Source organism: Mus musculus, chromosome 13, assembly GCF_000001635.26.
Source record: "Mus musculus strain C57BL/6J chromosome 13, GRCm38.p6 C57BL/6J".
NCBI lineage: Eukaryota > Metazoa > Chordata > Mammalia > Rodentia > Muridae > Mus > Mus musculus.
In genome coordinates, this window is record NC_000079.6 from 56,793,472 (window position 1) to 56,807,936 (window position 14,465).

The 14,465-nt window shown below is 49.6% G+C and overlaps 1 protein-coding gene across 7 annotated transcripts in view; it reads right to left on the reverse strand.

Annotated features, from left to right (window-relative positions):
• Trpc7 (transient receptor potential cation channel, subfamily C, member 7) overlaps positions 1-14,465 on the reverse strand; it is a 122,871-nt gene that overhangs the window by 20,374 nt on the left and 88,032 nt on the right. For all 7 annotated transcript variants that reach the window (XR_001780787.2, NM_001302372.1, NM_012035.3 and 4 more), the window contains one exon: positions 11,042-11,306. Coding sequence is in view for 6 of the 7 variants with exons in the window: in NM_001302372.1 (NP_001289301.1) it covers positions 11,042-11,306 (265 nt within the window). In the remaining variant the exon portion in view is untranslated. The remainder of the gene's footprint in view (positions 1-11,041; positions 11,307-14,465) is intronic.

The following is a 14,465-nucleotide window of genomic DNA, read 5'->3' on the forward strand; positions in this document are numbered from 1 at the left end:
CCCGCCTATCCTGGCCTTGAACTCATGGCTATCCTTCTGCCTCAGCCTCCTGAGTACTGGCTTTGTAGGTTTGAGCCCTTATACCCAATTATTGCCTAGAATTTACAGGAGCCATAGGACCCAGGGTGGAAGGAGTGAAAGGTCTACCCTTCTCCTCATTGTCTGGAGTTGCCCTTCAGGAAGAAAGATTTTAGACTGGCTTAACTGATGTCAACCACAAAACTAATCACAAAGGCCCCCACTGGCAGCTGTAGGGCCACATCTGGGGTTCCCTATTGTCAAAGGTTGCAGCTCCTGGCTCCTCATCTCTCACCCCACTAGCTGTGCAGTTTGCCAAGTCCTCTGCTGTGTCATTCAAGGCTTCACAGAGATAGGAGGAGAAAACAGAGATGCATGCCGGGGTCCAAATCTCAATACACATACTGGATATGCGTGTGTCTAAACACATTACAAGGCCTGTTAGGGTCTCGGTTTGCCCAACTGTAAAGTGGACATAATGGGTGCTTTACTGCTCAGTTGCTGGGAAGATTAAGTGAGCAACTCATGTAACACATCCAGTGAGAGCAGCATCCTGACTGGCTGCTGCTCTCCTTTTGATTCATCCGCTGGTTTGTTGAGCTCTGAAAGAAATCTGGTAGGTGCTAGCGGAGAACACTGTGGAAGCCGGCAGCTGCTGGGTGCTCTGTGCTGGCTGGTAGCAGACACAGCCCCAGCAGCTCCAGAGGCCTCCGCCCATTGAATGAAGGGTAATCAGTTAGATATTTATCGATTTTTCCCGAACAAGCCTCCCTTGCCTTCCTATCTGCCAGCTCACCCACCACAGATGCTTGATTGCAAATGACCCACTGGTTCCTCCAGCCCTTGCTCCCTTTTTTCTTTGTCTTTCTCTTGTTTTTGGTTCTTGGCTTACAGGGGAAGGGAAGTTAGTCAACAGGCCACCCTGGCATGAGAAGTCCTCCTAGCAGCGGAGTGATCCTGAATAGATGTGATTCACCCTTGTCTCCCTGGGCGGGTGTGTGTGTGTGTGTGTGTGTGTGTGTGTGTGTGTGTGTGGTGGGGGGAAGGTTGGGGCTGATCTGTCATGCAGAAAGCTGGGACAAGGTAATCAGTTCTCTCCCAGGTCTGTCTCGCCTGGATAATGAGACTTTAATAACAGGTTTCCTGAAGAGGCAGCATGCACGCGCCTCAGAGAACAAACTGATCAACAAGGCGACAGTTTAGGTCGATTGTTATGAAAATTGCCACTTCTCCAGAATGCCACAAACCCTCCCCACAAGCGCTGGGTTCAGTTTAGTTACCTAGCCAGAGTGCAGCTAGCAAGCTAAAATTAAGCAGGAGGATCAGGGCTCAGAGGGTTGCTCTAAGGCTCAGAAGACAATAGCTGGGCCCTGCTAGAGTTCTGTCAAAGGACAGCAGCACCTGCTTGCCATCCGAGCAGGGTGCTGTGGGAAGCTGCTCAGGAGTGGAGAAAGAGCTTCTAGGCGGGTCGCTTCTCTAACACTCAGATCTCAGGGACCCAAACCTGTCACCATGCCTGAGGGTGGGGTGGGGGTAGGGATAGGCAAACAGCCAAGGGAGTCTTGCCAAGCTCCTAACCCCAGAGTTCCCACCTCTGCTGCTGAATTGCTATCTTGGGCCCCACATGAAGAGCTGGGATTAGAAATTCCAGAGAGGAGGGGGCCTGGCTTGAGGTGAGTGGAATCTATCCAGCCTAGCAGACAGACGGAACTCAGCAAACTCAGTGTGTGGTTACGTGTGACATGTTACATGCGTCCCTTCCTGTTCCCCAGCCTTGCTGTTGACAGCTGTCAGAGTGCTGAAGCAAGGGGAGCCTGGGATTGGCTGTTAAGTTTTTAGCCAAAGCATAGGCTCCATCAGTCTTTTTCCCCCTTAGGCACAAGATGGGAAAACAACGGTCTCCATTGTGTAAGGCTGTTGTGAAGGGCAAGTGACTTCTCATGATACTGGTGAGGCGCACAAGACAGTTGGCTATGCGTCAACTGTTTGATATGTCATGCTCATTTAGGACTGGCAGGTTTTCTTTCATTGTTTCCTTAATAGCAATAAATTGTAGCATCTGGGGGAAGTCTCTGGAACCTTACAACACGATGGAAATAAAAAACGGATCCAGGCCCTCTCCTTCAGTAGCTTTATGGCTGTCAAGACCCATCACTTGGCCAAGGTCTTCAAGGCACTGAGCAATTTAGCTCCTCCCACTTGCAAAGGTGCCCTGCTGTGTTCTGGTTTCCTCTCGTACCATCTGTCTCTTTGAGAATGAGAGTTTCAATTCAATGAAATGTTGGTGCCGGTTAACATGTCCTCCCAGGCAGAGCTGCCACTCAGGCAGGGGACCGGAGGTGATGCCTGAGATACTACGTCACAAAGACAGTCCTCGAGGGCCTGTGGCCAAAACACCCAAAATCTAACCTTGGGAGCCAAGCAGTATAAGGCCCGGTTAGTACTTGGATGGTAAGATATTGATCAATGGAGCAAACCTTCTTTCTGGGATTGGATCTCTTCTTGTCTGATACTTGGTCTAGGGATACAGCTAAGTGGCAGGGTGCTTGCCTGGGAGTCTCCAGTGACACAATAACAACAACTCCTCCAAACCCTTGTCACCTTTTAGTCTGCTGAAGAGGCTTTAACATTTCATGTCACAAATTAACACGAGAGGAGCGGAGAGAGCATTCCAAGCAGACACCATTCGGTAACAGAACACTCATTTTAAAAAGCATTGTTGGCCTTTAAAAATAACCTGGGTAAAAGAATATCTCTTATATATCAAGGAACTATGCAAAGGTAAGGTTTTTTTGGGGGGGTTATTTTTGTTTGTTTGCTTTTTACATCTTAGTTAAGTATAGTTGCCCAAACTCTCTGGGTCTGTGCGGGGCTCCACATTTGACCGTGTGACACCCTGTCAGGTCTCAGAACTTATCTGATGGACTCTATTATGCATTCAATCACCTCCTATTCATTGTATGGTTAAAGGATGACGATGCAGACCTTGGGAATATAATGAAGGGTGACTTTAAACTCACCCCATGGTGCTGCTTGATCTTGTTCTCACCTGGCCGGGATCCTGGAAAACACCTCACACTGTGGCCAGGCAGGGCGATTCTCTCCTGTGTGGCTCACCAGGCACCACAGCATGCACTGCACAGATAAAATGGCAGCAGCCAAGGACCTATGGTGCCTCAGGAGGCCCTTTCCCTGGCTTCTTGTAACAGGCCACTGTTTGACACAATCCAGCCTTGGCTGCCACACAGGGCCCATACAACGGCTGGATTTTTGCATCCCTCCTCCGTCCCCACCACCACTACTGCAGTCTCTGTGTCTGTGTCTGCCTCCTCTCTCAGACTCCCTTCTCAGTCTCCCAGTACATCTTGCTCGCTTCCCTCTGGAGTGATTTCAGTCATAGACCTTTCTAGAAGACTGTTTCTACATTCCCGTTTTACTCGTTCTCCAGTCTTCAGCAGCAGCAGGCCCAGGCCGAGTCCAAGTCTCCGTGTGCATCCCTTCACCCTCCACATGATTGTCGCAGCGTCCTTTCTGAAGCACCTCTGAGCACATCTTCACCTAAGAGAGGGCTCAGCGGAGATTCTCTCACTCTATCAGGACTTACAAGACTCTTCACAACTGTGTAATCTTTTTCCGTCTCCCACAGACTGTTGACTATTCGCAGTTCTTTGATAATGTCCCGTATGGGCCGGGTGCCCTTCTAGCTTTTCCCTAAGGACTTTCCACTGGGCCATCCCTTCTAGGAAGCCTTCCTTGACCCTGCCAGGCAGCAGCCAACACTTCCTTCCACAAAGCCTGCACAGTTCCAGTTGCTGCTTGTCCACTCCTGCCTGCCCCACTTGTTGAGAGTCCCTGGGCAGCAGTCAAGTGAGTCTCCCAGCACGGCAGGGTTGCAGGGTCAAAACAGAACTTGACATGCAGGGGTTGTCCTGTAACTATCTATTGTGACAGAGATACCCATTAGACAGGGGAATGCCATGGGCTTCAAGCTGAGAGCCAAGATGTGTGGCACTGTTGGGCTCTCACTGACAAGTTTTGAATTGAATGTTAGTCTTAAGAATGAGCACCGCAGAAGTGCAAGAGACAACTGCTCAAAGCACACAGAGTAGGGTTCTATTCGACGGTGGAATGAAGTCGTAGAGTTCAAGGTTCACATCCATTAACTGGTTCTATAATCTCGGGCAAGTCCAGTGCCTCCTCCTCTTTAGAGGTGGAGGCCTTCAAAAGGGCGGTGTGGAGCCAGAGTACATGAGGCTCAGACTTAGGCATGGTAGCAATATAGGAATATGTGGCAGCCTGCAGGGTCCCCTCCCTCTGCCCCAGAGCCCCTCAGGATTGCAAGATGGACCCCGGGGGAAGGCAGTGTGTCAGGGGGAGGTGGGACATACGAATCTTCCCAGGGCAGAGTGTGGAAATTTCCCATCATTATCACTGAAAACAAGAGCTTCTAATCCTGCCCAGTGCTTCCAAGGTTCCTTCCATTAAAAGTAATTCCTGGGGAGAGAGAGCTTAACAGAGGCGCTGGTTTTGATTGGATGGCTATCTCTGGTTCTCCTTCTGCAGCGGCCGGTAGAAAAGGTTGGCTGGGGTCGTTTCTGTTCTATTTCCCTGAGGACAGAGCCCACCTTTAATCACCAATCAGGGTAAAGCAGAGAGAGCCAAAGTGACCTTCTGGGGAGACTGCCTCTTTATGTGTTCTGTGGGACAGCCTGCTGCTCTCAGCCACTCATGGCTCCGGTCTCACCTATCTGTACGTTTATCCGTCACATGCTGCATAACGGTGAATCTATCGGTGGTGACATACAGCCTGGGCAGCTGGGAGACCGTGCTATCTGTCTGTGTTAGTCCATTCTGTGGTGCTCCTACAAGAACTCAGTAGCCCAGTGCTCAGGATGTCTTCATTAATCCACGTGTTGTCATATAAGGAGGGCGCGTATCTTCTCTGCAGTCTCCCAGGAGAATGTCACGTGTGAGCCAAACCTTTTGTCTCTTATTTTTCTAACCCTGTAATGAGGGTGCTAGGATGCCAGCATTTTCATATAATCTCTATGCAGAATGACTTTGCTTTATGAATCTCAGAGAAGTCGACTATACAAAAAGCAAGCCTAACTTCATTGACTTCCATTGTGTGACAAAAATAGATATCGACGGTGAGAGCACACTCTCCCATTCTTAGAGGAGGCGTGTCCCCAGGCTGTCTCCTCCCTCCTCTCTCATCTATGGTTTGGATACTTGGAGTCTCAAAGAGCATGAGACTAGTCTGAAAGTCCCCTGTCCTCCTTTTTGGCCATTTGCAGTCTTTAACTGGTGGTTTAGAGGGGACCGTCTGCCGCAGGTGTGTTATCGGTGTTGTGCTCAACAGGTCCTGGCTGCGCATGCACACACAGCCTTGCCCCTCCCTCTTAGGAAGTCCCTGCCACAGAAGTGCTTCTGTAAAACACCTAGACCTTTGGGTGAACCCTTGGTTGTGGGGTTGAGATACTGGAAGTGATCACAGGATCTGCCTCAGGAGTCAATCCTGCAGGATCTGCACCTATCTGACACTTGCCCCTGTGGTGTGAAATGCCACCAAATATCCACCAATGCCACCAAAGATCCAGTGCACCAGGGAGAAACCTGTTGCATCTGTGTGCTGATAATTTTGGATGAGATCCACACTGCGGGCATATGTGTGTTTATGTACACATGTGTTCCTGTGTCTGTATGTGCACACGTCCGTCCATATGTGTGCAGGTGCTTGTGTGTATGTGTAGAGGCCAGAGGATACCTTGGTGTTATTTCTCAGGAGTTGTTGACCTTGGTCTTGGAGGCAGAGTCTCTCCCCAACCTGGGCTCATGGATTGGGCTAAGATGGTTGTCAGGGGGCCCCAGGCAGCCTGTGCCCCTCTAGCTCTGGGTTTGAAGCTGATCACCTCACTCAGCTCTTTTGTATGAGTTCTGAGAATTGAACACAGGTCCCCACAAGCCATGCTCCAGCCCTAGATCCAAAACAAAACAAAACAATAACAACAACAAAAATACCTGTAGCCTAATCCTGTATCAAAATCCTAGTGGCTTAAAAAAATTATTCTTTGATCCTTCATGCCCATGCTTGACACATTGTGATCTCCTTCACGCCTGCTCTCCCTTACGGTCTCCAGCCTCAGTTAACTCCGGTTCCTCCTACAAAGAGACTCTTCAACAACATGCATGGATGTAGAGAGCTGTCCACGGAGCCTGAGAGAGTCATGCCCCGTCCCCATCCCTGTGTCCATCAACAGTCTGTTCTCCAGGGAGGGGCAGGCCTTGCTCACACAGTGTAGCTCCTGTAACTAGATGCTTAGAGGTGGGGTCTAGGAAAGCTTAGATTTAGCCAGTGCCTGTGGTGATCCTGGTGTGTTTTTGGGACCATTGATCTCAGGTCTTCACACTTGGAGATTGACTCACGTACCCTCCCACGTTCTCCTGCCCCTCCCTGAGGTCTGCTGGATGGAAGGAATGGAAAGGGGGAGGGGCAGAGGCCCTTGATTAAGTACTAGAATACCCTGGGAATCTGAACTGAGGGCTGGCGGCCACAGTCCATACCTTTCCTACCCAGCTGTCTTAGAATCTGTGTCATGCCCCTCTCTTGGGACAGAACTGAACTTGGTCACATTCACTTAGTGCTGGCATCTGTGAGCTGCCCTGGGACCTCACCCCAGGGTGGGCAGGACTCCCACTGAGAAGCTCCCTGTAGGAGCAGCTTTTGGGAGAACTTTCCCTAGACATGGAAGGTGCTGATGAGCAGGTTAAAAGTGAGGATAAGAACATTCTTGCAGTGTGTTTGAACCCAAATGCCCTTCCTTATGACGGTGGCTTTTTAACACTGTGTACGTAGAGGAGAGGAGGCCTGTCTTAGCCTGCAACTTTAGAATCTATAGAAAGACAGCTTCCGTGTGTGTGTGTGTGTGTGTGTGTGTGTGTGTGTGTATGTGTAGTGTGTCTATATGCATCAGTGGAAGTGTGTGGTGTGTGTGAGAGTGTATGTATGAGTGTGTATATGTGTGAATGTAGGTCTTTGTGTGTGAGAGTGTCTGTGTGTATGACTGTGAGTGTGTGATATGTGTAGGTGTGGTGTGAGAGTATATGTGTGTGAATGTGTGCATATGTATATATGTGTAGTGTGTGTGTATGTGTGTGTATGAGTGTGTGTGTTAGTGTGTGGTATGTGTGTATATGCGTATGTGTGTGTGGTATGTGTGAGTGTGTGGTATGTGTGTGTATATGTATGTGTGAGTGTGTATGATATGTGTGAATATGTGCATGTGTGTTTGAGTGTGTGTATGAGTGTATGCACACGTGCACCTGTGTGTCTAGGCAGGTGGCCTGGGACTGCCGGCTTTGGAGCAGAGTGTACTTTAGTGGGATTTTCCAACTTCATCTCCATCACAGTGACATCCAACGAGACTCCAGGTCCCTAACACATGTGCCTCCTTCATTCTCTTGGGACATTTTCAAGACCATGGCTGATCTCGTGGGGTGACATGCTCATCTCACCGTGCAGTCTAAAGGGAAGGGATGACATTTGCCACAACCTATTCCCTCCTCTTTCTGTTCCAGTCCTCCATTGATAATTCAGTCAGTCCCGCTCACAGCTATGTAGTGCGTTTCAGGACCTGCTAAGGAAGAGGAGGAGGAGGAGGAAAAGGAGGAAGGGTCGAGAAGGAGGAGGAGGAGAGGGGGAGGAGGGGGAGAGGAGAAGGAGGAGGAGGAGGAGGAAGAGGAGGAGGAGGAAGAGGAGGAGGAGGAGGAGGAGGAGGAGAAAAAAGAGGTCCTTTCTTCACTGTGTCTGCTGTGCCCCAGGCTCCTTGTCCCTACACTAGAGAAGGCCTGGGGTGGTTTGGTACCTGATGTCTCTGGTGCCTGGCCCCCAGGAGCAGATGTGTTAGGCTGGAAAACACAGGAGCCTTTCCTTCTTGGCTGACATCTTCCCCATGGCTGTTGACAAAGTAGTTCCTGCTGATTGGATGCCTTTAGGTCCTGTCCTGCTGTCCCTCTGTCCTGCCAACCCTCTATACACAAACCCTGGCACATTCAGAGCAATTTTGCTTTTGGGTGATTCAGGTTTATTCCATTCCTTCAACAGGTGTTGAAGAAAAAAAAAAGGAGTCTGATTGGCTACTTGATGTACTGTAGCCAGTCATAAACCAGGCCACACCCAGGGAGGGTCCTACAGTCTCAGCTCAGTCGCCATAGCCATTGCTGGCACTGCCAATACTGGAGGCTTTATGTACTGCATGGCCCCTGCTTCTTTGTGGAGCCTAACAACAGTCCCATGAGGCTGGCCTTCTTCCTTCCGATTCTATCAGAGGTGTGGCAATTAAGGGCCAGGGATTTAAGACCATGCACGAGGCTGCATAGTGAGTCCCAACTAAGATCAGATGGAAATCTAGTCTGACCCCTGAGGTGCTGCTGCCCCCACCCAGCCTGCAACCCTCAGGCTTCTGTTGTTCCTCAGTGTTGGACCTGACACATCTGCTCTCTGTAGACACTTCGCACCTGTAAGTCAGCAGCATGGGGGGCTGACCACTGAGCAGGCAGCACCACCACAGCTCTGAGGTAAATGGCGTGGAGGTTAAGCCATTTTGTTCTTAGATAGCATCTCTCCCCTTGATGAGCGATTTCCCCAGAAGCAGAGCCAGCTGAGGCCTTGTGACAGCGGGGATCACCCAAAGCACCAGTCATCTGAAGTGTCTGGAAAACAGATGTCACCTGTGGACATGTGTGTGTGTGTGTGTGTGTGTGTGTGGGGGGTTCTTAGCCCTCTTGATCCCAGCTGCTGCCCTGGGTGGGTGGATACTCATTTTCCTAGAGTCTGACCAAAGCTTAATAGAGAAGTTCTCGACCTGATGGGTCTGGAGAATGTCTGAGACCGGAGACCTTGCACCAGGATACTTTGCACGAAACACTCAGCTGTGGTGGAGGATGAGGGACTTGTGAGCTTATAAGGTGGGCAGCCCCCTTCCCTCTTTGCAGACATGAACGAGAAGTCCTGGGCCGAAGCTTTGTCAGCAGAGACTGATCGCACTTAGAATTTCAGTTCTGTGGACAGACTGGAATGTTGCTGGTCCAAAGGCTGGCTACCTTACCTTGGACTTGTTCTAGCCCCCAGGAACAGCCATTCTTTGCCCATCCTTACATAAGGACTAACATCTCTTAAGACAATAGAAAAACCCTTTTAATATCTATTGACTTAGCAGCCTACTAGCCTCTGCCAACCCAGAGGCTAGACAGCATCCTCGCCCATAGAAAAGCTCACCCCATCTCACCAAACCTGCCTCTTTGATGTACCCACACCGATACACCTTAGACTTGTTTTGATCATTCTGCAAAACGATACAACGTCATGAAACTGCTTCTGTGTTGGAACACTGAGTTTGGGGTAACCTAAATCTGTGTTCCTGCGCCATGGTCACTGAAAATGGCTCCGGAAATCTACCTCTTATTCCCTTTAAGATGAGAGCTGTGGTTTTTGTGTTGACACCAAAGTGGACACACAAGCTCGGATATATCCAATGATGTGGCTAGTGGCTATCAGCTAGTAATGCCTGCCAGGGTGTAAACTTTGCCATATCTGTTTACTAGATTCAGTTCAGGTGATCTCTAGGAGACCTTGTTGTACCTCACGGGGGGGGGGGGGCGGGGGGGGGAGCGTTGGATCTTTTGCACACAGGTTGTATGAGACCTGTCTCTTTCTTCTTGGGCTGTGAAGTAGGGTATAGCATCACTGTGCTATGCTGCCTCTGGCTAGCTGGAGCCCCCTTAGCAGTAATTTGCTTCCCTTGCCTGGGCCTCTGACTCTGGTTGCAGAGACCCATGAAGCTGCAGAGCCTGCTTTGTGCTCAGCCAGGTGTAGATAGCACTCAGCCCAGGGCTTCCTTAGACTACAGGAGAGATAGTAACTGACCGCAGAGAGACAGCAGATGGGAGAGGTCTGACCGATCAGTTCTCTTTGTCTCAGGCTATCCTGAGGTGGGGCATTTCCATCTTGTCTCCTTGGAGAAGTCTGTTGTGCGCAGAGTGCACGTCAGGTAGGCAGCAGCCTCTGTTCACCTTCCCTGTCCCTCTTTTCCCTCTCAGCCTGCTTACTCTCCGCCCCCACCCCTCCTCTCATCTTTCTTCCCTGGATTATAGCTCTCTGGACCTAACGGCATGCATGTTGGCCTATGGGGTTTGTCAGGTTCTGTTCCTATGTAATCTAGGTGGAATGTATTGCTGTAATAATCATAATGGCCGCCCACCTTTTATTGTGTACTTTCTGGGTCACCCCATCTCGCACTATTGTCATGATGTCATTGTTACTCCTTGTGATGGTTTGAATGAAAAATGTCCCTTCAAAGGCTTAGCTGGTCACAGTTGGTGGCATTGTGTGAGGCAGTGCTGTAGGAAGGAAGCTACCTGCTGAAGGAAGTATATCACTGGGGGTGGGCTTTGAGAGTCCACAGCCCCACCCTCCTTCTAGTTTTCTCTTTTTCCACTTCCTGTTCGTGGTTGAAGATGTGATGTCTTAGTTTACTGATCCATCTGCCTGAAACCACGTTTCTCCTGCCATTATGGCCGCCCCTCCAACTTGAAACTGTAAACCCAAATAAACCCACTGTTTCTGCCTTAATTTGTTCTTGTTCCTGGTAGCTTATCACAGTAACAGAAAAGCAACGGATCCATCCCCATTTCAAAACTGCAGAAAGGGCTGGGTATGGGTGGCTTATGTTTTTTTAATGTCAGTACTCAGGAGGCAGAGGCAGGTAGATCTCTGAGTTCAAGGCTAACCTCATCTGCATCATCCTTTGCAGGCTAGCCTTAGCTACATAGTGGCAAAGTGGGGGATTTAAGTCCTTTGTTCTTCTAATGTCAGAACCTAAACCTTAAAACAATGAGAGCAAAACTCACACCAACCTCAAGGAGGCCTGAGTTCTGCAATGAACTGCCTGAAGGAGGTCCACAGGGACTCCCCAGATGCCCAGAGATGGCATCTGGGAGGGAGCAGCGTGCAGCGGGTACTCACGTGGTAAACGCTGGGTTGTACTTTGCACCTCGGTAGTAGGAGTACAGGTTGAACATTCCGATCATAAAGGCCACAAATACCATGATAAAAATGACCATGAACTTGAAGATGTCTTTCACAGTTCTTCCCAGGGAGATCTGCAAAGGTCCGAAGCTCTCATTGGCTGGCAGGATGTAGGCGATCCGGGAGAAGCTGAGGACAACCGCAATGGCGTACAGCCCTTCCGAGATGATCTGGGGGTCTGAAGGCCACCACTTATCCCTGGCTGAAAGGAAAGAATCTGTGTTACTTGTGTGTGTGTGTGTGTGTGTGTGTGTGTGTGTGTTACTTGTGTGTGTGTGTGTGTGGGGGGGAACCTGCTCTGGTAGGCATCTTTAAAGACTTGATTTTATTATTTTATGTCTGCATGGGTGCAGTGACCCAAGAAGGGTAGAGGGGCTTCAGAGCCCTTCAAGCAGGAGTTACAAGTGGTTGTGAGCCATCTGAAGGGGTGCTGGAACTTGGTCCTTTTGCAGAGCAGCAAGCGTTCTGTACTGCTGAGCAATCTCTCTGCCCGTTAGGCACAGGTAGCATTCTCGGTTGTCCTCTCTGCCTTTGGGTAATCCTAGCACACGAGATGCCATTCTTTTGGAATGAACTGTCTCTCCTGCTCAGAACTTAACTTCAGATCTGACTCATTCCCAGCCATCCTTCATGATTCAGTTTAGGAGTGATCTCTTTCCAGAAGCTGCCCTTAACTCCAGCAGTCTGGGTGGGGTTCCTGGTCTCCCGTGAGCTCCTGTGGTGTCCCGTGTATATCCATTCTGACAAAGGCTGCAGGGCTAACCATCACATTCCCCTCCTCCATGCACAGGAGCTGAGCCCCACACTGGGGAAGCATGAGGAGGCAGTAGAGACCAGCATGGGCTGGACTCAGTCAACTGGGTTTTCTGAGCCACACTGTCCCTGTGTGTGATCACGGCAGACAATCTCACTAGCCTTGAATGACTTTGACTGTTAAGCCACACATGCCAAGAGCTTGGGGCAGGGTCTGTGCAGAGCAGGCACGGATAAATGCCTGTGAAGTGGCTGAACAGACTTCGAACCACATGTTCAGATAGCCACAAGCCAGAACAAATCAGTTTCCGGGGACCAGGAATCTGAAGGGTCTGCCTGTGAACATAATCTTGCTCTGTCCCTCCCTTCACCCCAAAAGTATATGCTGGCAGCCTTTCTCACTGACTGAGTGAGGGTCTCAAAGGGGGTGACCAGCCACACAGCCTTGCCACAGCACTATTGGAGGGACAATGTTGGTGTTTACTGGTGAGTCCTGTGGCCCGAGCTGCCTTACAAGAATCGCTATAGCTGAGTGAGCCTCTACTGGGCCTTACCACAGGCCTACTGTCTAAGGAACAGCACTCAGCCTGGCTCCTAGGTGTCAGGACAAACAGTACGTCTCAGGCGAGGGCCGTTACCTCCCTCCTGGACAGTGCTGGTGCCTGCTTCTCAGTGTCTGGGCAAGAGTACTCCCCAGATGCTGAACATCCTCTATCGCCCCAGACTGCACCACGCGGTACAAACTGCCCTGCTGACAAAGCCAGCAGCATCCCCGTTGAGAACTGCTGAACGAAGCTTAAATGAAAAACATTGAGAAACTTAAATTAGCCCGCACACTAAATTAGCTGTGATTTTCACAACAGCCCCGTAGAGCAGGCATTACTGTTGCCATTTTAAAGATTGGATTTGGGGGTATGGGGCCCTTTTCTGAGCCAGTAAGTGCAAATAGAGAGCCTATTACAAGGCGATTCTTGGCACCCCACGGGAGATGGAGGGGGGAAGGAACTTTATTCTTTATTTTCAAAGCTAGGCTCTCTGTTAAATTAATTATAATAGAGAGAAACCTTTAGTAAGGGAAGCTGTGCCGACAGTTTAATGTAGCGCATTCCAAATTACATTTGGAATGCAATAACACAGATTTTAAGTTCTTACCAAAGTCAGAATTCAGAAACCCATGAAAGACAAAGTATGTATTTTCTAAAATACCTGCTGCTCTCTATGGATAAATAACACATACATTTCACATGAAATCATGAAATGTTTCTATTAAACAGGCACTAAAATGAGTTCCTGTCTTAATGTCACCTACAATTCTCCACCTTCCATCTCAGCTGTAACAGAAAAAGCTGCTCCGAGGTAGCTGTAGTTTCTGGAACTATGTTCCTGGAGGCCGAGGTTGGACTTCCGGTGCAGATGACTCTGCCTGAACCAGCTTGTCACAGCTGGGTGGGCATAAAACAAACGGCACTGCGTGATTCACACAAAGGGATGTTCATCTTGGAGCTGTTTCCATCAGAAAAGAAGTCTTTTCACACAACCTGAACCCACCTCTCTTCCAGCCTACGTTTTTGATACTGAACTGGTTGCACGGCTCGCCGGCAAGGCTCGCCACAAGAGGGCGCTCGGCCCCCATAGCTGGAGCTCATGCGCGCAGCAAGAGCTCCGGAACATTTCCAAGCGCCCAAGGTGAACCGGAAAAGGCAAGGACAGTATTGTGCTGTGGGCTGAGCTGGGACCGAATACAACTCACAGGGGAATAGAAGTCAACATAGAACAATGCTGCAGCCTGCATCGTGACATTAAGGAGAGTGCGCCCATCTTTCCACGAGACGCCAAAGCAGCATAGACCGGAAAACATACATGATTCAAGAAAACCCTGCATTTGTTAGCCAGCAAATGTTGGGAGCAAGGGGCAGGAAGCAGTGGTTGTGACAGGAGCTTGCTCATCTTTTACCACATTTGCGTTACGTGGACAGTTCGCTAAAGGTCATGGCCGTACCCCGCCATTCTGTGGTTAGAAGGGCCATTTGTTTTTATCTACCAGGAGGGACATTTGACATTCAACCCCTTTAAAATATGTGACAGTAATTAATACTTACTAAGCAGCAATCACCTCCGCCCCCTACCCCTAATCCCCCACTACCTCCACCCCTTCCACTTCGACCTCCATCCCCCTACCCCCAACTCCTCCACTACCTCTACCACCCCCCTCCACCCCATCCTTACCCCACCTCCTCCACCACCACCTCCACTACCACCTCCACCCCACCCCTAATTCCCAAACCTCCTCCCTCCTCCCCTCCCCTGCTCCCCCCCCCAAAATCTCCAAGCCTTCCCTCCTCACCCTGTTATCATTCTCTTTTACAACACGGGAGTACAGTGAATGAGGTTTTTAAAAAAAGAGGTAGTATTGATAATAACTGTTACCACCTAGTGAACTTTTACTATGATCATGGATAATGCACACATCTTCAATCTGCATCATTTTTATTTAACCCAAAACAAACCTTTTGACTTAAGAGTTTTTTTTTAAAAAACAAAACAAAAAAATGACTTAAGAGATTTTAATCCTCATCTTACACATGAGAAGTGGACACACAAAAGTTAA